At 42.8% G+C, this 26,453-nt stretch overlaps 2 protein-coding genes across 8 annotated transcripts in view; both read right to left on the bottom strand.

The window, feature by feature from the left end:
• The window catches only part of sema5ba (sema domain, seven thrombospondin repeats (type 1 and type 1-like), transmembrane domain (TM) and short cytoplasmic domain, (semaphorin) 5Ba), a 155,299-nt gene extending 129,649 nt beyond the window's left edge, over window positions 1-25,650 (bottom strand). For 6 of the 7 annotated variants that reach the window (XM_010879736.5, XM_010879733.5, XM_010879732.5 and 3 more), the window contains exon 1: window positions 25,523-25,650. The gene's annotated coding sequence lies outside the window, so the exon portion shown is untranslated. Of the gene's footprint in view, window positions 1-3,765; window positions 3,856-25,522 lie in introns of those variants that run through there. The other variant, XM_020055035.3, reaches the window with a different exon arrangement.
• LOC117592818 (extensin-1-like) lies at window positions 9,364-11,349 on the bottom strand. Its single transcript, XM_034286776.1, has 3 exons — window positions 11,269-11,349; window positions 10,825-10,952; window positions 9,364-10,630 (listed from the first exon to the last, which is right to left on the bottom strand). Exons 1-3 carry the CDS (start codon window positions 11,347-11,349, stop codon window positions 9,364-9,366), a joined length of 1,476 nt encoding a protein of 491 aa, XP_034142667.1.
• Window positions 25,651-26,453: the final 803 nt, after the last annotated feature.

The following is a 26,453-nucleotide window of genomic DNA, read 5'->3' on the forward strand; positions in this document are numbered from 1 at the left end:
CGGGTCAAACCTTTGGACACTTACCCATTCACACCATAGTGTGTCCAAACATTTTGACTGGCACTGCACATTTGACGCAGTGACACTCCAAATTGAGCTCATTTGTATCCTGTGTCCTTTGATCTTCCTTGATCACTAAAACTTTATCAGAGTCCATCTGTGGCACATTCAATTGATGGGACATGAGGCAAAAGGTCCCACAACTCTTCATAGACCTAAGAGACAGAAATGTGTTGAGACATTCTGTATATCTGAATATATATATCATAACATGGGGTTGTAAATGCAGCAAAATACAGAGATATCCTTGAAAAAGAACTGACCCAGATCAAACATGATTGGGGAGAAGTTTCCACTTCCAGCACAACAACGACCTGAAGCAAACAGCCAAGACAATGCATGAGTGGCTTCGGAACTAGTCTCTGAATGTCCTTGAGTGGCTCAGTCAAAGCCAGCACTTAAGCCCCATTGAACAGATGTGGGGAGACCTGAAGATCACAGTTCACCGACACTCCCAATCCAATCTGACAGACCTTCAGAGGATCTACAAGGACGAATGGGTGAAACTGCCCAAATCCATGTGTGCAAAGCAACTGGAGGCAAAACCATGAATACTTGAAGCTGTGCCAAAGGCGTTTCTACAAAGTACAGAATAAAGGGTCTGAATACATATGTTCATTCATTATTTCAGTTTTTTTTATTTTCAAAAAGGTGGTACACATTTCGCTTTCTCATTATGGGGTATTATGAGTAGATGGATAGCAAATTCCTGATTGAGCTGGATGGCTGCGATATCTTAAGAGCAGATAGGATTGAAATGGACTGCGGTAAAACAAGATGTGGTGGACTGTGCATTTATGTAAACAAAACATGGTATACAAACTAACTTAACCGGGAGTCATTGCTCAACCAATCTGGAATACCTGATGATTAGATGCAGGCCGAATTACTTGCCCTGGGAGTTAACATCTTTTGTTGTTATGGCAGTCTACATACCCCCGGATGCTAATGCTAAACTAGCAATGAAAGAACTGCAGGCTGCCATTAGCAAACAGCAGACAGAACACCCAGATGGTGTTGGTGATTGCAGGGGACTTCAATCATTCAAATCTGAAAACAGTTTTTCCCAAATTCCACCAAAATGTCTCCTGCCCTACCAGAGGAGAAAATACACTGGACCATGTGCACAAAAACATTCCAGAGGCTCACAAAGCCATTCCCCTCCCCCACCTGTGTCAATTTGACCATCTCTCACTATTCCAACTACCCAACTATTTATGCCTCATTAAACGTGTGAAACCATCAGCGAGGACTGTCAAAGTGGAACTAGAAGGGTCAGACTCAGTACTACAGCACCAGTTTCAACACACAGACAGGAATCTGTTTGCCACTCAAGCCACCTTTGACACCCATATGGAAATTGAGACATATGCTTCCTCCGTTCTGCATTACATCAACATCTGCACCAACAATGTCACCACCTATAAACTAATAAAGACCTTCCCCAACCAGAAGCAGTGGATGAACAGAGAGGTCCAACCACTGCTAAAGCCACGCAACGCTGCTTTTAGATCCCGCAATGCAGAGGCCTACAGCTCATCCAGGGCCAACCTGAAAAGGGGCTTCAAGATGGCTAAAAATGAGGATTGAGGAGCACTTCTACAACAACTCCAAAACCTGACGCATGTGGCAGGGCATCCAAGCCATCACAGACTACCAGCCAAAGAACCCTCACAGCCAGCGATGTCTCCTTCACCGACGAGTTAAACAGGTTCTACACACGCTTCAACAGGGACAACAAAGATCCAGCCATTAAAGCTGAACTGACGAGCTCCCCCTCAGTCTATCCACCACAGATGTGTCTCTGCACTGAGCAGGGTGAGTACGCAAGGCTGCTGGTCCTGATGGCGTCCCCGGGGCGTGTGCTCAGAACATTTCTTAACTGACATTTTCAACCTGTCACTAGCCCAGGCGGTTGTCCCGACAATTGTCCCAAGTCTGCAGCCATTGTGCCAGTGCCGAAGCAGGCGACTGCGTCTAGCCTGAATGACATCTGACCAGTTGCACTCATCCCCACAATCACGAAGTGCTTTGAGAGTTCTGGCCCACATTAAGTTCAGCATCCTCCCAACACTGGATCCCTACCAGTTTGCCTACCTGTCGAATAGGTCTACAGAGGACGCCATCTCCATGGCTCTACACTCTGCTCTGACCCACCTGGACAAATCCAACACCTATGTGAGGATGCTATTCATAGACTTCAGCTCAGCTTTCAACACTGTCATTTCCTCTGGGCTGTCAGGTTAGACAACTTCCTCCTCCACCCTGATCCTGAAGACTGATGTTCCACAGGGCTGTGAGCTTAGCCCTCTCCTTTACTCCCACACGACTGTTCCAACTCCATTAAGTTCACAGACGACATCATCACCCTGCAACGGGTGATGAAAACCACCCAGCACATCACTGGTGCCCAGCATCCTGCCATCACAGACCTCCAGTGCAAGCAGTGTCTGCACAGGGCGCGCAGGATCATCAGGGACCCTTCACACACATGCCACAAACTGTTTGCGCTCCTACCATCAGACAGGCGGTACAGGTCTTTTTGATCCTGCACCAGCAGGCTCAGGAACAGTTTCTTCAATCAATCAATCAATCACATTTATTTATAAATCCCTTTTTACAACAGCAGTTGTCACAAAATGCTTTTACCGAAACACCTGGCCTTAAACCCAAGGAGAAAACAACAGTAGTGTTGAATTTCAATGGCTAGGAAAAATTCCCTAAAAAGGCCGAATTTTAGGAAGAAACCTAGAGAGGACCCAGGCTCAGAGGGGTGATCAGTCCTCTTCTGGCTGTGCCGGGTGAGATATTAAGTGTCCAATTGGAATAATTAATAAATGCATGTGGGCTAAATCCAGAGTCTATTTAAATTTAGACTAGGTCAGAAGCATGACCAGATGGACAAGGACAGGGACAGCAACAGGCCCCCCAAACCAGGTACTCCGCAGGTGTGGACCAGGACCTCATGTCCTCCTCAAGTTTAAAACTGGAGGAGACTGTAACCTATCTACTGTAACCCTGCTGAACTCTGTGACCCAGAGAACTCTGTGAACTCTGTGACCCCTCTCTTACCATACCCCCACCACCTCTCAGGGACCTTGTTGCGCGACTCCCTTGTACTACTCTGACACCGCCTTGCAAAGCCTGATAATGGAAGTTTTCAGTGGTTACGGGTATGTGTCTACCTCAGGAACCTCGTCGCTTATATCACAGCATTTCAGTTGTTCATTCCATTCCATTTAGTATTGCCATTGTACTTGCATTTTTACAATTGTTACACACACACACACACACACGTCTACCTTGTGGACCTTAGTGCTGCTATCTCTGCATCATGGTTGCTCATGCTACCCTACTAGAGTAATTTGACTCGTTTGCACACCTTGTATGCCACTTAAAAATTGCCAATTGTACCCGAACAACTGTTATCCCACTTGTAACACTATACCTAATACTTGTAAATTTCCTGCCCTCCTTTATTCGTCTTTTCTGCCATGCCCATGGCCGTCGTTGCCCTTCGTTCTGGATGTGCCGCCGCGAAAATCATTGTACGCCCTACGGCCAGCATGGCCCATGCAACTGTCAAAATCTCACGGTCAGCAGTTTGTTTGTAGTTTGCAAATGAGAACAACCACATGAATGGACTACATGCAGGTAATCAAGCTAGCCAGTTATCGATAGATAGGTGACTTATTTAGTCCTTACCTGAGTCAAACCTCTCTCTTTAGGAAGGTGCGTTCATAAGCAACTGGGAGGTGGTAGAATACACCAGAAAGCTTTTTGAGAGCTCCGAGAAGTAATGTTGGGTTTGACATCCCTCGACATGGCAGTGTTTGTGGTGAAAGATAAAAAAAAAAAACATGATAATTGAACTTAATATGTGGAAAAAACATATCAGTTAAAATAGGTTATTATTCAAAATATGATATTAAAAAGTGAATAATGTATATGTTTTTATGTCATGCATGTTTTTTTCTTATCAACAATTCATGTTTTTTATTTGTAAGCTCCAAATCCTCTTATTTCACTCAATGGCCTTTGTGCCCTGACATGGCCTTTGTGCCCTACATTTTTTTTGTGATCCCAAAGGCCAAATGAACTTGCCCCTAAAACGACAAAATTCCAAGCCTGGTACTTGTACTGTTCAATTACAATAAAGTTGAATCTAATCTAATGTTGGCAAAAATATTTATTGTAAAAAAATACATAATAATAACTTAGTTATTATACTTATACTAGTCCCCAAGTTGCTGCCTCTGCTGTTTAGATCAGAGCTACACGTGAATCAACTACTGGCGCAGGAGAAGAGAGAAAGAGAGAAATACACAGTAGGAAGAGAGAAACGGAAGAGAAGCATTACATAGCAGTGTGGGCGGAGCCATGTATTAAAAGAGTTATAGTCATGTATTCAATGTATTCAAGACTCTGAGAGTGTCCGTGCAAGTTAATAGAGTGTCCATGCAAGTTAATCGCTAGCTGGTTGTCGAGTCCCAAAGGGCTGAGTGGAGACAGGGTTGATCACCAATGGTGTCACTGCTACTCCATCTACATACGCATGGATGAACAGACCTAAACACTCCTCCCTGGCCTCACTTTCCTACTACATGCACCTCACCCAAACCAGAGACCTGCTCCTCCCCTTCTGAGTGATCAGCCTCCGGCTCACAGCCACAAACAGTTGCTGTCACGGCACAGTGGGAGAGACAGGTCCAATATGCTAGAGAAAGGCCAAGTGATGCTATCGCCATGGCAAGCCAGATGCCGGTGTTTGTGTGTGTGTCATCTAGCATCAGTGTCTATGCTGTCAACGTCGTAGCTGGGACTTGACCAGCCAGATGAAGGAGAGCTAATTGACACTGAGATCAGATACCACGCTTACATTGTAAAATATACATCCGCAGAAGCCAGGCCGTATTGTTATTAGGGGAGGAGATCCGAAGACATAAGGTGGGAGACTTCCACATGCCAGTATCAAGAAAAGCGCTGGAGAGGAGAGATGGAGGATTCTGATGACCTCAGTCCACCTCCAGCATCTCTACTATTGTATGTCAAAAAACGTTCAATAATTCCCTGGATTTCCAGAAATTACGGTTATAGGATTCCAGCTTATTGGCCTAGTGACTCATCTTAATGTCAAGAATTACAACTATGTGGAAGATGCACAGATCAGGAATAAATGACAAACTTTAGTTAGGATCATGTCAACCCACTCAGCAGGAAGAGCAAATCAGTTAATATAACAGTTATGATTACAATACACTTTGCAAAGAGTAATGAAGATCTTCTAGACTATGAGAAAACAATGGGAAAACAATTGGAACGTAATGGGAAAACAATGGGTAATGGAAAATCTAATGCCTAAATCACTGACTGTACTGACTATTATATCTTTCACAAAGGACAGAAGGCCACCGAACAGTGATGTGGATCGCCTGCATCATGTTTACATATTAGATAGGGAGTGCACCTTTCAAAGGAGGGAGAGAGAAGAAGTTCAACACAGCAAAACACTGGCACAAATTGGCTGTCTGAGCGTTAAACAGCCCCACTGGTTTAACATCTTGATTATCCCTCTCACAGCAGAAACAAAAGCAGACTCTGTCATTTTCAAAAGCTTAATGAATAGGAGCGTCGAGGTGAAGTCAAAGAGCGGGCCTCCACCATCACCGCGTTGTAAACTGCTGAGGGTGGCTTGGCTCCTCGCCAGCAGAGACACACTGTGGTGTGTGTGTGTGTGCACGCAGAACTACAACCTAACCTGCCCGATGCTGAGAAAAGCACTGTTTTTGACCCCCAGCTTAAAGGTGAGAGGGTAGAAACTGCATTGACCTGAACAACAGAGGACTGCAGAGTTGATCTACAGTACATCGCCAGGAGAGTTATACATGTAATGACAGGCTGACTTCCCTGACAGAGTGGTGTGTCCTGGTTTAAACCCAACATTTAAGTCTCTGTCCTCCAGAACCTCGGTTAAAGTTGTCTTCAAAACCACAGAATTACTAACAACACAGTGCAGACCATTTAAGTACAGCTAGAGAACACGTACACCTGCATTGGAATAGTGTAATTACAAGTCCTTCTAGCAACCTATATATTTATCTATCTGCTGGCTAGCCATCTATTTAAAGTAGATTGACATCCCAGAGACCCCTGGAAAATCCCAGTGTTGATAATGGTGGTGGTAGTTAGAGTAAGTATGGAGAACACGGAAATTTGTGTTTTTGTGGAATACATCGTTTTTTGCCGGACCGTGTAAGTGGAGCCGGCCAAGAAGAGTGAATGTCTCTTACTGAGTAAGTGAGTGAGTGCCTGACTGACTGAGTGACTAACCATTGTTAAATAGCGTAGTGGTTTGAGACGCAGACTGCCATGTAGTTGACTGGGGTTTCATCCACGCCACGGACCAAACAATATAGGTATTAGGATTTGTTCTGGATAGGCTAAAACTTGGCTACAAGCTTCAGTAGCTACATTATAAAGTAAAACTATTTACAGTTATACTGCGATGGATGAACTGCACCGAAAACAACCATTTTGATTTACATAGTGTAGTTCACATAGCGTAGCGGTTGGCTATTCAACTGTCACTCTTTTCTAAAGAAACAAACCAGCCATGGAGTGATTGGAGTGATTGTTTACATTATAGGTATTGTCTACAGTAATCTCTTTCTAATTTAACGTGTTGAATGTAGTGTTGCAATCCTGTTATACCTGTTGTTGGTTTGGATTTTACCAGGTAATGTAGGGAACAAGTTTCAAGATCCATGGAGTTTCGACTTATTGGTTTAACAATGCAGGAAGTAAGCAGACATCACATGACTACACATGTATTACATGCAATAACACCCGCTGTTCAAATAGCATAGTGATTAAAGAGACAGGCTGCCACATTGGAAACTGCGGATCAAATCCAGTCAGGGCAACAACATTCATCCCTTCTTAAGGCCGGCTGAACAAGGCTTGTCTGGTTTCTTGTTTTTGGATACATGTGAACTATGTTTTTTGGGGTATTTCGAATTGCATTACATACATTTGTAAATCTGTTTGTAACACAATTAATATTATTGGTCTTGAAATGTGTTGTTTGGCAAATATTTTGTATATTGTATTCAGTGTAATTTATATGCAGTATATGTGTATATATTTGTGCTGTCAAAACTAACGCATGAACACATGCATTTATTTAAAAGGCTTAACGCTGTTAATTCTCTGGTTGCCATCAACAGATTTTTCCTTTTTGAGCCTCAGAACCATCCATAGTCAGTGATTGACTTGAGCAGGACTTTGCACCGCAGTACTGGCACTTCCTGTATTTTCTGCAATAGCAGACCCTAACTTTTTGTCCCTTGACTTGTGCTGGAGGGGACCGCTGAGTAGGCATTTGTGTCAAGACTTGTGTTTAATTGTTAGTGCACACCCGCTACATAGGATGCAGTGTTCCAAGTAGTCCTAAATTGGAACATCTCTCCTTGTTTCCTGCATCCCTGTCTCCCTCCAAAAACCCACTGGGAGAGTCCAGCGGCGCCTCCCCTCTGACTCTTCTCCAATTGGGTCCAGGATGCTGTGTGTGCACAAATCCACCTGATAACACCTTGCTTGAAGCATGATAACTTATCATTATTTTTGCTTGCCTAACCTAAACATTAAGCCGTCGCTTGTCGCGTTTCCAACAAACCATATTTTTGTAGTGGAATTCACAAAATACGTCCATTCTACACATCAAATACAATCTCTCATGATTAATGTTTGCGGAAAATATCACTAGCCCCGTGCCTATCTAATGCATTTACCTGGTGTTCAAACACCCTACCTTATGCATTCGGTTGATTTTGGGAATAATTTAATAAAGACACATGTACCTGGGTGCGGCTAATCAGCCATCAGGAAACTTGCTGTTTGCAGGCCCTCACAGGAACCCCAATTTAACCACATTTCTGCCAAAAGATCAAAGGCCAATACCTTGAAAAGCTTAGATGGGATTCAGTGTTGGTTCAAACACCCTGCAGCTTTCCTGAAAAGAGGGGCAAATATGTTTTATACTGTAGTCTAAAAGCTGCCGTTCGTGGTGCCTTGATCAAGGGTCAAACTGTGGGATCAGAGACCAGCAACCTTCTATTTAGAAATGTAATGGGTTATCATGCACATATTTAATCACAAGTCCAGAACTGTCAATAGTTTATATATATTGTATATTCCATAAATATCTATGCCATGGAATGTTTGTGATGATGGAAATCTCTTGTCAGACCAACAAGAGTGACAGGATGCCCACCAAGTAGATGGTAACTTGTAGTGTTATATACCATGAGGCGGTACAATTCATTGTTTTTTACAGAACTACTGCAGGTTTCTTCATTGTTGTTGCAGTTTTTTTGTTTTCAAAGATGTCATTTTGTGGTGAATTTTCAGCTCACTATATATGACTTCATATGTAAGAAATAAAAAAATTGACATCCAAATGTGAATATTCTGTTTATATGGAACACATTGTAAAATGTACTGTATACATACAAATGTGCATATCCTTTTTCTGTGTACTACAGTACTGTGCAGTATTGAGTTTTCCGAGTAAACCGTTACCTACTGTTGAAATAGGCATCTAAAAAGCTCAGTGTGATACAGTACACAATAGCATTCAGCTTAACAAAACTAACATTATTGTATAGTACAGTATGCAGACAGTGTGAGCATAACAGAAATTTGTACAATGACAAAGAAACTTTCCATTTTGGTATAATTGGCCAATTTACTGACAAAATAACTAGGTTTTGAAGCATGAATTAAGTGTTTTGGGTGATTTACTACATTTTGCATACATAGAGTTGTGATGTCCCATGAAACATTTGTGACGACTGCACTTACAGTTTAGAGAATGTTAAGACTGTTGTGAAAAAAGAGCCAACGCAAATGAGAAAAACTAATAGGACATGATTTAGGCCAAATTGAAAACAAATGCTAAAATTGCGAATGATCACAATTAGATTCCAACTAGATTATGCAATGAATTGTGATTCTTTATTTCAATGGATTGAGAGCACTGGAATATACATATGTGCATGTATATGTGTGAGTGTGTGTGTGATAGGCGGTCGGCATGGCAATGCTAGATGAAAAGACACCGTGCCAGACAGACAGAACAGATTCAATCCAGTGGGTTGGTTTGGGCTAGGGTGTCAGCTAGACCCACAATAACGCCATGACAGATGTCTGTTCTTATACCAACATGTCCGCCCCTCTCCCATCCAATGGTTTGAAAATAAGACATAGTGTAAATCTGTTTGTTTTGACACACACATTCACATGCTATATCATGGCATTGTCCCGAGTCTGTTTGGCACATACTGATTCTTTCTGGATCCTGGGATGGACACTGATGGAGGGAGGAGTGTTGTGATGGACACTGATGGGTGGAGGAGTGTTGTGATGGACACTGATGGGTGGAGGAGTGTTGTGATGGACACTGATGGAGGGAGGAGTGTTGTGATGGACACTGATGGAGGGAGGAGTGTTGTGATGGACACTGATGGGTGGAGGAGTGTTGTGATGGACACTGATGGGTGGAGGAGTGTTGTGATGGACACTGATGGGTAGAGGAGTGTTGTGATGGACACTGATGGGTAGAGGAGTGTTGTGATGGACACTGATGGGTAGAGGAGTGTTGTGATGGACACGGATGGAGGGAGGAGTGTTGTGATGGACACTGATGGGTGGAGGAGTGTTGTGATGGACACTGATGGGTAGAGGAGTGTTGTGATGGACACTGATGGAGGGAGGAGTGTTGTGATGGACACTGATGGGTGGAGGAGTGTTGTGATGGACACTGATGGGTGGAGGAGTGTTGTGATGGACACTGATGGGTGGAGGAGTGTTGTGATGGACACTGATGGGTGGAGGAGTGTTGTGATGGACACTGATGGGTGGAGGAGTGTTGCGATAGACACTGATGGGTGGAGGAGTGTTGTGATGGACACTGATGGGTGGAGGAGTGTTGCGATAGACACTGATGGGTAGAGGAGTGTTGTGATGGACACTGATGGAGGGAGGAGTGTTGTGATGGACACTGATGGGTAGAGGAGTGTTGTGATGGACACTGATGGAGGGAGGAGTGTTGTGATGGACACTGATGGGTGGAGGAGTGTTGTGATGGACACTGATGGGTAGAGGAGTGTTGTGATGGACACTGATGGAGGGAGGAGTGTTGTGATGGACACTGATGGGTGGAGGAGTGTTGTGATGGACACTGATGGGTGGAGGAGTGTTGTGATGGACACTGATGGGTGGAGGAGTGTTGTGATGGACACTGATGGAGGGAGGAGTGTTGCGATAGACACTGATGGGTGGAGGAGTGTTGTGATGGACACTGATGGGTGGAGGAGTGTTGCGATAGACACTGATGGGTAGAGGAGTGTTGTGATGGACACTGATGGAGGGAGGAGTGTTGTGATGGACACTGATGGGTAGAGGAGTGTTGTGATGGACACTGATGGAGGGAGGAGTGTTGTGATGGACACTGATGGGTGGAGGAGTGTTGTGATGGACACTGATGGAGGGAGGAGTGTTGTGATTGAAACTGATGGAGGGAGGAGTGTTGTGATTGAAACTGATGGAGGGAGGAGTGTTGTGCCCCCCCGGGGTCAGGAGGTTGTGTCTGTCTGTGGCACTCTCCCCCCTCAGCCACCCCTAGTACCCTTCACTCTCCCCCCTCAGTCTCCCCTCTTAGTCTCCTCCCAGTGTCTGCCAGTCCGCCAGGCTAGGGGGTTGTACCACTTTCCCAGGCTCCCACACAGGTCGAGCGGACCAGGTTGTTTGACGTGAAGGTCAGGGTCAACAGCAGATAGAAGACTCTCCTGTGCAGCAGCGGCAGTAGTTTGTCTGCTTTGACCAATGTCCCACTAATGACATAACCAGATAGGGCTTGGAGGAAATGAGGAGGTAACTTATCAACTTATCAACCCAACAGTGCTGAGAACCAAAATGTTCTAATGTTCCCAGAGGAAAAACCCTAGTTCCGTTAAGGGATTGTAATGTTTATGGAGTTCTAGCTTCCAACATGGTAAGCCACAGTCAGAACATGAACAGAGGTTCCCCTTCACAAAAACATGAAGCTGACGTCAGACTAATCTATATGTTGAGACGATTCGCTATAAGAGTGTCATGCAGGATTCTCATTAATGGGACCTTTCTACTTTATTAATTCTATGTCCCAACTGGCAACCCATTCTCCATGTAGTGCACTCCTTTCAAACAGGGGCCAGTGTTGTAGTACTCCAGTTCAGGACTCTCAGTCATGTCAGGGGCCAGTGTTGTAGTACTCAAGTAAACATTTGAATCAGAGTCGTGTCAGGGGCCAGTGTTGTAGTACTCAAGTAAACATTTGAATCAGAGTCGTGTCAGGGGCCAGTGTTGTAGTACTCAAGTAAACATTTGAATCAGAGTCGTGTCAGGGGCCAGTGTTGTAGTACTCAAGTAAACATTTGAATCAGAGTCATGTCAGGGGCCAGTGTTGTAGTACTCAAGTAAACATTTGAATCAGAGTCGTGTCAGGGGCCAGTGTTGTAGTACTCAAGTAAACATTTGAATCAGAGTCATGTCAGGGGCCAGTGTTGTAGTACTCAAGTAAACAATCAGAGTCGTGTCAGGGGCCAGTGTTGTAGTACTCAAGTAAACATTTGAATCAGAGTCGTGTCAGGGGCCAGTGTTGTAGTACTCAAGTAAACATTTGAATCAGAGTCGTGTCAGGGGCCAGTGTTGTAGTACTCAAGTAAACATTTGAATCAGAGTCATGTCAGGGGCCAGTGTTGTAGTACTCAAGTAAACAATCAGAGTCGTGTCAGGGGCCAGTGTTGTAGCACTCAAGTAAACATTTGAATCTGTGTCATGTCAGGGGCCAGTGTTGTAGAACTCAAGTTCACATTTGAATCTGAGTCGTGTCAGGGGCCAGTGTTGTAGAACTCAAGTTCACATTTGAATCTGAGTCGTGTCAGAGGCCACTGTTGTAGTACTCAAGTTCACATTTGAATCTGAGTCGTGTCAGAGGCCACTGTTGTAGTACTCAAGTTCACATTTGAATCTGAGTCGTGTCAGGATCTCCATGACAGAGGACTTGACCATTGGTGTCTCTGACCTGGCTTCGTATTTACTATGATGTTATTGCAAAAAAGAGAATTAATATTCTACAGCATACAGGATACTCTGTTCTGTTTAGCTGGGGGAAGTTCAAACCACACCATTGAAATCAATACATTTTAAAGTAGGAAGTTTGGAGCTCAGTGCTCCAAACTTCCATCAATAACTGTTTATTTCACGTGAGGAAAGAAAAATATATCAAGCTGCAGGCAGCATTAAATAATGACAAAGACGTTTTGAACTAACAAATGGATGCACTGTGCAAGAATGAACTAATTACTAAACATTGTAAAAGACAAAATAATGTACAAAAGCAGTTCACAGTCTTATCTGGTTGCATACCTGGGTTGATTTATCAATGTATTGATTTATGAATACTTGCTATTTATATGCCGACCAGTAAACATTTTTAAAGCACACTGACAAGTCTTAGTTATAAATTACAGCTTAGCGGTCCCTATACTGAACAGGAAACTAGCAGAGTGACTTGTAGAATATAGTTTAGGTTTCACCGGTGTAGGTTCTACAAGCTTTAGGCACTACTCGAATTAAGGTAATGAGTCGAAAGATGTGTTGGGACAACTCAAAATGACCTGAGTCATTAAAAAGAGTCAAACTCCCCATTCTCTATCTCCCTGCCAGGCTTAGATGTGTCCTCTCTCTATTGTCCTAAACAAATTGCTTGATTACCGTTCAAAGGACATGATCTTTAATCACCTCATGTGTTTTTTTTTTTTAATCGTGTATTGGCAGGACACATTTTGAATCATAAAGAACATTGCCGGAGGTGGCTCTAATTCTGCCAATGATTTCAAAATGTCTTCTATTGGGCAAATTCGGGTTCTGGTCCTTTCTTGTTTGGTTTGTTCTGACAAGACATTTTTGCATCCAAACATTTTATTTCACAGAATGAACACTCTTCTGGTAACTTGACCTGGATTCATTGAGAAGAGGGTTTATTATATAAAAACACTAAGCACAAAATACAGTCAGACTGGATGGACCAATGCAAGCAATTATTTTGAGTCAGTGTGAACCTAGTGGCTAAGATACAGGCGCATGCACTTGGACTCTAGGCCTGAGGCAGGACTGCCTTAGACGTGGAATTAACTTGAACTCAAGCACAAGGGACTTGGAACTGGACTTGGGATCCGCGCTTTAGTGACTCAACTACATGACTGGCAGCCCCATAAGGAAAAGCAGGTAATTCACTCCACAGACTGTGATAATAGAAAAGCAAGAACACTTGGAAGAAAAAAAAAAAACTCACCACCACTAAGCCAAATACCCCAGCTAGATGCTGACAGTATTGTGCCGTGTTCCTGACATCACAAGAGGATAGGTAATGCAAAAAGGGGTGGGTCCTTATCTGTGTCGCGCAGATGTCTTCCAGTCTTATCAGCCGTTTGCCTCATTAATAGGCTGCATTCTAACCACTGCAGCGTTCCGCGGAGCGCCACGTGACTCGAGTCGGCTGGCCCTCATGCTGTCTGAAAAGGCCACCGATTCTTTGATGTCTCGGCATGGAGAATGAAAAGAGAGGATGGGGGGAGCGGGGAGGGGTGGTGGTGGGGTGGAACCATAGTCAATGACACGGCTGTGAAGAAACACCCGGAAAGTCTTTCCCTAGACAGCACGCAGGTGAGGCTTTCATTCAGCGTTGCTCGAAATGGTTGGTATTAGACAACATCATTTATCAAGTTGGTCAAAAACAAAGTACTAATAACAAAGTCTTCAGTTAGTCAACTGTGTCCCTCAGCAGGAGGCAGAGAAGGCCATGGAAACAGCACTAGGATGGCATTGTATTTTTGTAACGCGCCGGTTCTGACTGGACCAACACACGTACACATCCAAACCGGACATTAATCACTGTCACCTTGTCTCAGGGTGCTTGGGACGGACCTCGGTGCCCCTTCACAGAACTACTTATTGCCATAGAAACAAAAACCACACCGACCAAAGCAGCGAGAGATGGGGCTTCGGGGCAACGAGAGATGTGGTTTCATTCGGGGACACAATGTCCGCCTTTAATTGAATAAGAGCTGCAAGGACGCATATGATTAATATGCGCAATGGTTAATGTTGCCTTGAATTTTTCCTCTTTGTGTGCCGTCCTTAAGACTGGGTTGGACCATGGCTTCCTACTGCTGCATTGTCTGAGACTGAGGACTCGAGACACCTCTCAACTACAGCAGTCATGAAGCATGTTAGTTCATGTATAACCTTGTTTAAAAAAAGAAATCAAGGCTGGTGTTTAAACAGCTTTTAGAGTGCCTTGCGCTGCTAAATCTACACAGTAGCATTGGAAGTGATACTGACTTGTTTGACAATGGTTCTGTTTGTGTATTAAAGGGGTAAACATTACACCCATTGTGTCCGACCACTCAGCTGTCACTGTAACCACAGTTCATCCGCTCACTATAGCCAGAGTGCTGCTTAGTATCCAGCTACACGGAGCCATGCTAAAAGGCCTTTGGTGTCTTCATGTTAGAGATGTGAATACAAACTCTTCAGGGATTTTGGAGGATAATGCGCCAGTTTTTGGAATCCTCTCTGCTGCTAAAGAAATGGTCATCATGAGACAAAAGAATATCTCCTGAAGGCCCAAATGGCATCCTGTTCACTACATATAGGGTGACCAGACGCCCCGTTTTTCCCGGGACTGTCTCGTATTTCAGTCCGTTTTCAGTTCTCCCGACTAATTTAGAAAAAATCATGTTTTGTCCCCGTAATTTCACTTGGTCCTGCATTTTTATTGGTCCAACCTACTGTCCATTCGAATGTGATAGGTTGTCATGATTTTCCACCGCTGTCAGGCTTAAAGTTTATTATTATTTTACGGACTGACTATGATCCAATCGCATTTTAGTTCTCACGAGCTGCCAAGCCCAAGCACCTGTGCGCGAGAAATCCCACCTTGCTGTAACATCCATGAAGGCAATGTTATTTGCTTTCCATGACAAACTTATTAAAGACAAGCGGACTCTGCTCATGCAAAAAGAACAACAGGCCACCAGACTCCACACCCCCCAAATCAAATTTGTAAAAGTGAAAAGGCATAATTCGGTTGCTGTGTACACCTGAAATGTAGACTGAGTTAATTTTTCAGAGCTTAATGTGTTCATTTAGTGCAAACACTAATTTGTTGTTGTTTCAATCAAACTAATGAATTTGTCATAGTTTGTCATAGTATAGCTTTTACAGTTCATCTTTGCCAGAGAGACGCAATGTGAGGTTCTAAGTGAAACGCTCTTTTGTTTCTTCAGTCCAATTCATTAAGTCCAAAAACAAGACTGTATTTGTGTATTGGATAATACAATTGAGGCCCTACTTTGTTGTGCATTGTGTGTAGGTGGTGGGCGTGTGCGCGCAGGGTGGGGTGTGTGGGTGAAATGACTGTCCCATATTTCACCCTATTGAATCTGGTCACCCTAACTATATAGTGTACTCAGGAATTAGGAATTGTCAATATATTTGAATTATTGTATCTGAAAATGTCCATAATATATTAGCGCCAGGAAATAAGCGGCATGGATATTCATCCTAAAATGGAGAATCTTTATTGGACAGAAGCCAGAACTAGTTTTGTTGTCAAATGAAAAGCTTTACAATTGCCTCAGTCTAAGAAACATGATCCTCTCCTCCACAAGCTAATCCCAACAATGGCATATGTAATATGTCATATGTATTGGCAAATCTTAAGAGTATACGTTTCCCAAATTTTAATGACACCTAATATAAGGTAACATACTAAATGGAGTGTCCCAAATGTACGTATACTAAGAAACGTTTTCCCCTGAGACAAGGTTGGACTGGGATAAGCAAAATCCCCAAGTCATTTCCTGATAGCAACATTTCTACCATATACCAGCTGTTACGATTGACTTTTCAATGATGAATTGGCTCATGTTAATTTATGATTATATCACAGGACATGGATGTCAGTTAAATATCCACTATGGATAACACTGTGACATGTAATTTGGCTTATGGGCTAATGTCAGAACATTTTGTTGATAGAATAATTTACATGATCTAAAATGCTAGACATGTGAAAAAAAATTGCATTGCCATTGCACATTGATATCTCCAGTGATATCTCCAAATTGATAGATACTTTTCTATGAGCTGAAATTGGTTGAGCAGAACAATCAACAAAATCAAAGCCAGACAGTAAAGGAGAAATTGACATTTAAGACAACAGCTTCAGGTACAGAAAACGGAAAGAGAAGTAATTTCTACTGAGTGACCATGACTGAGCCTTAAATGCAGAGGAGAGATTTTTTAATGTGAAAAGAGGTAAAATGCTTTGGGAACCTATTTTCTAGCAAGGGAGTCAAGAGTAAAGGCTTTGTTGATGACCTGAATGAATTTGAAGAAAATTGGAGATTTCAAAAAACATTTAAAAAATGTCATTAAATTGTTTGAGGTTGGTTAAATCAAAAATAATTCATCCAAATTTAATAAATGTTTCTGGCAATAGCTTTAAAACTTTTACACAGCCTTATTAGACTACATAGTATAATGAAAACCTTTCAAGATCAGAACAAATTCTCCAGGTCAGAAAAACTAATTTAAAAATATGAACAGTTTAATATGCACTTGAATTTTATATTGTGGAAATGATTGAAATGTTGTTGCATACACAACCTTGAACTGAGTTGGCCAGGTACACGTTTTAATAACAGACTAAGAACGAGCCCTCACACCAACAGAAGTAGTCTTTTCTAAAACTATCAAACACGAACCCATAGACACTTCGATTCTATATATGATATGAAATGTTGTCTATTCATTGCTGGTCCTCTGCATAATGATGATTCTAAGACTGCAACCAATCTCATTATTTATGTTTCTGTACATATGTTGTATCTGCTTTAAAAGGGCGTTTATAATTGGTGAACACTTTAGGCAGAACACATTAGCCATTTGGGACAACAAAGACACTGATTGATTGATTAATTGTCTAATTGAGTGAAACTTTCTATCTTTCTCTAGGGGACATTTGTCTATCGATCCAAGATCCAGCAATGTGCCATAACTTTCATTCAGCCCCAGGTGTAATTCTGCCTGAAGCTCACAGATTAATTTGGCCTAGAATATTTCTAATCAACACTCAACTGAGTAAGTGATTTTTTTCTATCACATTTAGCTGAGCAATATCATTAAACCCAGACTCTAAGCCAATGTTAAGACATTATATTTTACGGTGTACATGAGCACATGAAGAGGCTAGAGTGAAAGACAAAACGATAAGATGGAAGAGGGGAAAGGGAGAGGAGCAGGAGAGGCTGGAGGGAATTGAAGAACAGCGAAGTGGAGAAAAGGGGAAGGTGGAAGAGGAAGAGAAGAGGATACTGTGAGACCTATTTGACTGTACAGACGAGATATATAGAGCAATTCACATGAGAACATGAAGGTTCTGGAGGGAAAAAGACAAAAGACTTGAGGGGGGATAAGAGGAAAGAGGAGACGAGGGAAGAGGAGAAGAACAAAACACCAGAAGAGGCTGGAGGGAGGGGGGGGGGATCGAACCAGGGGGAAGTAAATGAGCAGAGAAGAGAAGTGGCTTGGGGCAAGAGGAGGAAGAGGAGGAGAAGAAGGTTGTGGCAATGAGACTACAGGGAAGAGGAGAACAGGGAGAAAAAGGAAGGGAGAAAGACTGAAGAGGTTGGAGGGAACGGGAAAAGAGAAGGGAGAGAAAGAGAGGAAGACGCTGGAGGGAGTTATATGTGGCTCTGGGTAAAAGTCTGCAAAATGCCTAAAATGTGAAATGTAGGAGGCTACATGCTTAGTTCGCCTTCTAATCGGCACCTGTATAACTCCCGACATGAAAATGGGGGTGTCATTTAGCACATAGCCTAGGTGTTGATTATCTGATTGTATTGGAGGGTTTCTGACAGCAGGGAGAGGATGTTACTGGACTAAATTAGTCATCACACGCCGCTGGCTCGGGTTGCTCTCTAGCCACATTGCGCACACACAGACACACACACTTTTATAGACATCGGTTGCTCTTAGTCATGCTAGGGACCGCAGGACAGTCAGTCTCTAGCACTAATGAGTCTATTATATGTCCCACTGGAGACAGCTAGTCAAAAAAAAAAGATAATAGGAAAGCCTATGATTAAGTCGGAGTGGCTATAGCTAAGGGCTTTGTTTGATCCATTTTACAACCCCTCTATGTTATTGGACTGGGAACCGGGTGAGGCTGATTCCTCCTAAGGACGCCTGTAAATGAAACTGAAACAATGATAGGAAATGCCAGACATGTAAGTCCAAGGTTCTCCCTGCTAGGCTGGTTCAGTTCTGTGAGACAGAGGTGTCTTCCTCCGTGAACCACGTCTGACAATATGCCTAGAGCTGCTGCATCTTAGAGCAAAGCCTCAGGCGAAGATATATATTTCTCCTGCTTCAGGTAAGTCTAAAAGGGAAGAAAGGGGTTTTGTTTTGTGAGTACTGAGTGCATTTCCACTTTTACAAAGGACCTGTTCCTAAGGGACACTGACCTGAGGCAAAAGGCCTCGAGACCATAGACTCAAAGAATTGAGGTAAGAGACAGCCCATAGAGGCCCATACAGTACACACACTCACACAGGAATACACACACATCGGGCACGCACGCAGGAACACACAAACACACAGCCTGTCCGTCAGTCACACATTGGGACAGTCAGAGAGAGCGCCTGGGTATTAAATCAGTGCAGCAGGGACAGTGTTCCCACCGTCAGCACAAAGCTTATAACACCCATCTCCTACCACAGTCCTTCGCGTCGCCTCTAACTCTATAGAGCCTCCATTCCCAAAAAAGGGGATGGGGGGGTCACCATTTCACTATGCATCCATGGTATCAATGGGAATAGTGTTCCTCCCCCACCCACAATGGCCAGATCAACTGTGGGAGCGTTTTCTGCCTCTCCCCCGTTCCTTCTCCTTATTGAGTCCTTGCGGGACTGAACAGAGCGCGGTGAGACAGAGAACTCACATGCCTCCACGTCCACTTCACATACAACTCCAGTTGGCACCTCTGTGACAGAGGAGAGGGACAAAAATGGTCTGAAATAGGAAAAAAAAACTGAAGATGACAGAATTCGTAGAGTGCACTTTCCAAACAAAAGCCTCCCTACCCATACCCGCTACTGTCAATTGATGTTTGGATGGCATCGTTACATTACAGTTCACCCTCAAGAATGTAAAGAAACACACACACTGTCAAGTAACGATGTTCGTCAAGTCATAAACACAGCTTAAAAAAAAACAGTAATTTGGACTTCTAACCCAATGTCAGTTCTTTAAGAGTTCCAGAGTCGGCGTGGCCCCGGTCATCTCAAATAACTCTTGTTTACGACAACAAGGAGGAGCGGAGGAGGAGCGAAGGAGGAGCGGAGGAGGAAAACAACGACACTGAGGACAACAACGATGAAACCCTCCAGACAGACTGAGCCCGATCACTCGCAACCAGCATTAATTAGGGGTTGTAGACAGTACATAACCCAGCAGCCGAGTGGCCATATCGGATTTCACAGGCTGGTGATGCTGTCTAGAGCAGCGAACCGCAGAGACCCGGATACGCGCAGAAGACATCTCAAATGCCACCCTGTCCCCTACTCAGTGCACTGCTTTGGACCGACGGTGAAAAGGGCAGTCGTCAAATCTAGTGCACTTGGGGGCAGGACGAAATTGGGGAGATACCCCTAGAGGCACTCGGAGTGAAAACCATGCCAACTGCACAGCATTAAAACACAATGACCAGACAGGCCACCGTGGGTCCACGGAGATTGAATGGATCCAGTCACAGTGCAGACAGACTTCATAGAATAATACATTCACATCCTATCCATTTATCCTCTGCCTGTCACTGTGACCCCACTCAGAGAGAAGCCCCAGTTAGGTTAGGCCTTTTCTCTCTAGTCTAGAATGTCTGCTACTAAAGCTTTAACAATTACCTTTAAGTCCTTTCAACACACTACCCTGATTTCCTTAAGACCTGAAGAGAAGTCACTGACTGAAACATTCTCTGTATGTCGCTGGCGACTAGACACAATAGTTTGAGCTGTCCCAGAACCACAAGTCGGAAACCTTTATTTTCCTGTTTAATGGCAAGTGAAACAGGAAAGGTCCCAGCTATCATTCTGCTAAACAGGCCTGTCCATTCTGTTTGCTTTCTCCATCACATGAAAGATCTAGAGCCCTGCTCTGGCAGTCCACAAGGGCGCTAGTATTATTCTTGTCAACCAAGCATTGGAGAAATAGATGTTGTTTTCTGATAGAGGGGAAGAAGTAGACAGAGAGACAGATAGGGAAAGAGACAGAGACAGAGGGAGTGATAGAGAGGGTGAGATAGTTAAAGAAAGACAGACAGAGAGGAATAAATAGAGAAGATGCGAGATCTCTCTGAGCTCAGGGAGTTGACGACTCATTTAACTGTCCTCCTCAAGCCACATAAGCCCTATGAGTGTTGAGTTGACAGTCCCAAGGGAGGAAACATTATCAACACAGATGGCACACAAACAACCCAGAGATGATCTCTAGGTAGATTAGATGAGATTAGACGGAATAGATTACATAAAACAGATAATATTACATAACACAGATATGATTAGATAGATAAATAGATAGATAGATAGATAGATAGATAGATAGATAGATAGATAGATAGATAGATAGATAGATAGATAGATAGATAGATAATATTACATGATATAGATAAGATTAGATAGATTACATAGAATAGATTAGATAGATTAGATAAAATAGATAATACGACATAACATAGATTAGATTAGATAGATAACATAGATAATGTAGATGAGCATAGATGGAGAGAGAGGTTTTCACCAAAGCCCTAACCAAATGACCATAGCAATAAAACCGAGTCCCACCTTTTAAGGACAGACTCCTCTTCCAACGGCCCATAGCCATGAACAAAGCCCAACAACCAAATCCATACTCCTCAGACTGGAGAGAGTAGGACTGGGGGTCTTTCAGAGTCAGCCCGCTATTTCGTGGGCTATTCAGTCTGCTCGAGGAAAATAACGTGACATAACATTCCACGTGGGCCTCTAGACACTGTATGAAAGACAACATGGTTCAGAGGACATCTCAGGTCTTTCTGCAGCCATTTCTAAAATCCCATTCTTGCATGAACACATAACTGAAACTGGTTGCATGCATACGAAACAGTGGTGAAACTGGGAGGAGTAACAGAGATCATAGATCTCTTATCCCTTTACAACAACACATCAGAGTCTCGCCTGCACTGTGTATTTAGTCTCTGTTTATTGTTTTGGCACTGATACACTCTCTCACTCTCACTGTGACAGCACTCAGGGGTCAGCAGTATTTTGGGCATGGGCTGTGTCTGCAATAGGGCTCTGGACTTCACAGGGAATAGAGTGGCATATTGGACCCATCCACGGTCTCCCTTTTTTCCCCAGCCTGTTACTAATCTGACCACAGCCGGCAGGTCGGTCTGATCAAGTTCCATGTCTGGCTGCATTAAACTTTTATCTCAGTTGACCCCCTCTCAATTGATGCGCCGACCGGCGCTGTCAGAAATAATTCATATGACGAAGGCTTAAATATGCACTAAATAATTTGTATGAGGGCCATTGACTCATTACTTCACCCATCAGACGTATTAAAGAACATGAAACATGGATGCAGATTTCAGATGCCTTTGCCTTGGCCCCTCCCTACACGGAGCCACAATCGGGGTCGTCTGTTCAGTTCACCCGCCAGCCAAGAGCTGTCATGGGCCCTCATAAGTTCATCAAAGATGAAAGCGTTTTTACATTTGAAAGGACGGACTCAGGAATCTAAGACAGCACTTGAATGAAGGTCTGTCTGTGTGTGTGTGCATGTGTGTGTGTGTGGGGGGGGGGTGACTATTAATAGAGTAGGCAGCACCATTGTTTAGAGGATGTTGGTGTAAAGACTTCGGTATAACTCTGTACATGTCTGTGTCCCAACAGGCAACCTATCTTCTTCCTTAGTGCACCAGCTCTGTTCAAATGTAGTGCACTAACCCCAGCTCTGGTCAAATGTAGTGCACTAACACCAGCTCTGGTCAAATGTAGTGCACTAACACCAACTTTGGTCAAATGTAGTGCACTAACACCAGCTCTGGTCAAATGTAGTGCACTAACACCAGCTCTGGTCAAATGTAGTGCACTAACACCAGCTCTGGTCAAATGTAGTGCACTAACACCAGCTCTGGTCAAATGTAGTGCACTAACACCAGCTCTGGTCAAATGTAGTGCACTAACACCAGCTCTGGTCAAATGTAGTGCACTAACACCAGCTCTGGTCAAATGTAGTGCACTAACACCAGCTCTGGTCAAATGTAGTGCACTAACACCAGCTCTGGTCAAATGTAGTGCACTAACACCAGCTCTGGTCAAATGTAGTGCACTAACACCAGCTCTGGTCAAATGTAGTGCACTAACACCAGCTCTGGTCAAATGTAGTGCACTAACACCAGCTCTGGTCAAATGTAGTGCACTAACACCAGCTCTGGTCAAATGTAGTGCACTAGCCAGGATACAGGCTACTATGTGGAATACATACCAAACGAGCATATTTGTTTGCTCGGGGGAAACTGGAGAGTTAAAGCATGGCCCCGATCTCATTACAGGTGTCTGATGGAAAACAAAGTGTACACATCCAGGTTTGAACAAGGATTAGATAGAATCACATTAGAAATAAGCAATGTGAGCAATGTAGGCAATATGTTATTTGAAACGCTGTGTGACTCTGAAGGAAGCTGTCGGCAGAGCAGTAGGCTTTCCGTTCACTGTTATTATTTCCCAATGCTAGAATTGCTGGATAATCTTTTGGTGTTGTTACCGACACGTTGGCTTTACAAAAGTTAATTAATGCCAGGTAATTGAAGCAATGTGATAACCAAAAAAAAAACCTGTTGTTGGATTTGATTAGGCTGTAATGGAAACATCTGGGGAAATGCATATTTCGGATTTATAAACACCCAAAGTAAATCAGTAAGGAGACAGAAATATACAGCTTCTAAACGGTTTAGAACGGAACACATTCCACATACCACGCCAAGATGCCAGTGGTCCCTAGACACTTAGGTGCATAATCCATAGATATGGTTTGAACTTCAATGGTGGAAAGCATGTTCTAGAATGGGCACTCAATGAAATGCATCCACCATTTTAATTTAGTCAAGTGAATGGGTTTTCCAATGTTATTAATCTCATGACCTGACCTGGTTGGTCATCAAAACTCCAACTGGAACATCAAGACGGAACAGCAAATGAAATCTACTGCAATTAACTGCTTCAACAGACGATCATGACAAAGACGCTAACACAACTGAGACCTCTTCTGTCTTTATGGCGTAAATGCTTATATTTAAACCCGTATGGGGGGGGGGGCAGACAAGGTATGCCGGTCTCGAAAACGTCTGCGAAAGGTTTGAGGCATAGTGGTAGGGGTTACATTAACTAATTGGTTGCGTCAAATGAAAAAAGTTCAAGTTATAATCAATGTCTATTTGACAGTCTTCTTAGTGCCAACTAGAAACCAAGAACCCATGGGAACTGCCAATGTTGCGGGGGTTTCACTGGACAAATCGCCTGGGAAATAAACGCTATATAACTTGGATTTTCTGTTATTTCACACTGCATTCTAGCCCAACAAAATGTGTTTTCCAAAGTATTTTAAAACAGAATTTTAAAACAGAAGTATATAAAAGTTAGAAATGACAGCAGGAAATACGAGTGGCGCGGCGTTGTAAGCCCCGCACTACACTTGCCCTCTAGCGACATGGGTGCGATACCAATTGCTGTATACTTTCTCTGTATTTCCCTCTACATACCGGGCTTCCTAGCCTCTGATTCCGACTGTCGTGTCTAGAAAATGATAATTAACACACATATATATATATATATATATATATATATATATATATATATATATATATATATATATATTTTAAGAAAATATGCAATTAAAGCCGACGTACACACAAGCACAAAACGTGGTTTATTCACCTTCACCTCGCACTAATTCTTACCTACCTGTGGGTTATACAGCTGTGTAGTGTTGCTGAACACTGCCCTCTATCGCGCTCCCTTGATGCAACATTTTCACAGGATACTACTAGGAATCGGTAAAGGAATCGAAGTAGTGTTTCAGATTAGTCGTGATTCTTTACATTTTTCTTTTGAATTCTTATTATTCTATGTTATCATATGCAATGTCTCAAAAAAAAAGACAATGATTTCCACCAAATACTTTTCTGAGATGAGGAATGGGGAGGCTTGAGTATTTATGCTAATACTTACGCTAAATATAGTGTTTTGGAAATTTAGTGTATTGGTATATTCTTGATCATTTGAAGATTATAATGAATCGATATCACCTCAATGGAGAATAAGTGAATAAGGAGAGGTTACTAATTTCTCATCATCAGCTCATAGAACAACTGATATATAGCCAAGATTCAGCGGGATAATAAGATAGTATTATTAATAACAAGTTACAATAATCTGTAATATTATCCTCATTCTAGCTGGAATTTAGAATTGCTGTTGCGCAAGGCAATACAAAAACGACAACCGCTGCAGCTTTTTCCAATCTGCATGAGGCATTTCAATGTTATTATTTGACACTGCTACAATTTTCTCTCTCTTTTGCAGGATTAGGGCAAGGGAGAATATAAAGGAAAAGCCAAAGAAAAATCCAAACTAGACAACTCTCTGGGACCTTTGCGTCTGCCTAACCCTAGCCCACGGGTCCTGATTACGAAAAGCACAACACAAGTTTGTAACTGGAAATGTGGCGGTAGGTTCTTGCAGGACAGAAATGCCTCTGATCCTCGCCTCGAACGTGAGTAGAAAGTAAAGCTCAAGCCGTATAAAAGAACCGCTAACTGCTCTGAATAAACATGCGATATTATGGAACAAACTACGACGCCAACTGAGCCCTCTATTGAAGGTATTGTAAAATGGGCAAAATAGGAGTCACATAAATACTGTTATGTTTAAGTAACACAATTTGTGAACTCAAAGTTAAAATTAGTCCAATAATAAATGGTTTGGTGTAAGATGTGAAAACGGTGCACAATATAGCCTACGTGTTTCTATCGATTAATATACACAGATGTAGATTTTTTTTTTTGCGTAAGTACCGTTTTGAAATAGGAAAATACTTCCAAATTAGCATGATTAATATTAGAAAGTTATTTGTTTATTTCGTTCTAAAAGTTCAATTTAAATTGAAGTAAATAGAGCTATGTGAAAATATTACAACAAACCATCCAATGGACATGAAATTGAACCGTACAATAGATTAAATCAAATAGTCTTACCTTTGATATGTTTTTCCAACTTTAAAATGTTAAGCAAAGCACGAGAGCTCTTCTTGTTTCCCCAGTCTTTCTCAATAGAAGTGTTGCTTATGTCTCTCCAATGTCTCTTTCAGAACGACCTGCAGCTGCATACTGCGCGCTCTCGCCCTGCGAGTAGGGCGCAACTACAAGGACCATAGCAACTCAAACTGACAGGGGTGCACAGAAGAGATTTGCATCGGGAAAGAAAGGCATATAAATACATACAGTATGGAATAACAGTTTGTGATGACCTCGTTCAACGTTTCATGCTAAAACACTTTACTAAGACGCAGTGTATTGTATTATTATCTGATGATGTGCAATAATTGTTCTCTTACTTATAAAACACCCCTCATTTTCATGATCTCTGAATGCTGATCTGTAACGTGAGGTTGGTACCATGGCAATTAATAATGGTACCATGGCAAGTCTGACTATTGTTTTAGTCTGTGTGTGTGTGTTGTTTTAGAGTTTAAGTTCCCAGTGTTTCCAGATTTCTACAGAATATTTCCAATTAAAAACCATATTTTTTCTGTTGGAATGTTGTAGACACAGATGGATATGGAGTTAGCACTGCTGTATAAATCTTAAGCACTGGGTCTTCAATTCCGCTCCCACTGGTAAGATTATGTGGTCATGATGATATGAGGGGTCAGATTATATAATACCCCTACACTTATGAGCACCTATATATCTTGAGGGACCGAGTCAGGACACCAGAAAGACGGCAAGTCCTTTTCACTACCCTGGGGCTTTGATTTTGTCCAGAGCAAAGAGTGCCCCATACTGGCTCTCAAACCTCTCTTTCAGCAGCATCTGGTCTCCCATCCAGGAACCGACCTAGACTGACCCTGCTTAGCTTAAGAGGCAAGCCTGCAGTGCTGCCGACCTCGATAAAACACCTGTTCCA

This window comes from Esox lucius, chromosome 16 (genome assembly GCF_011004845.1).
Source record: "Esox lucius isolate fEsoLuc1 chromosome 16, fEsoLuc1.pri, whole genome shotgun sequence".
In the NCBI taxonomy this organism is placed as follows: domain Eukaryota; kingdom Metazoa; phylum Chordata; class Actinopteri; order Esociformes; family Esocidae; genus Esox; species Esox lucius.

Excerpts from the sequence above, each read along its gene's own strand:
- LOC117592818 (XM_034286776.1), bottom strand. The coding sequence starts at position 11,349 with ATGACTGAGAGTCCTGAACTGGAGTACTACAACACTGGCCCCTGTTTG. Across the intron at positions 10,953-11,268 it reads ACATGGAGAATGGGTTGCCA|TGGGACATTGGTCAAAGCAG; the intron begins GTTGGGACATAG and ends TTATGTCATTAG. Across the intron at positions 10,631-10,824 it reads TGTGGGAGCCTGGGAAAGTG|TTTCAATCACAACACTCCTC; the intron begins GTACAACCCCCT and ends TCCCTCCATCAG.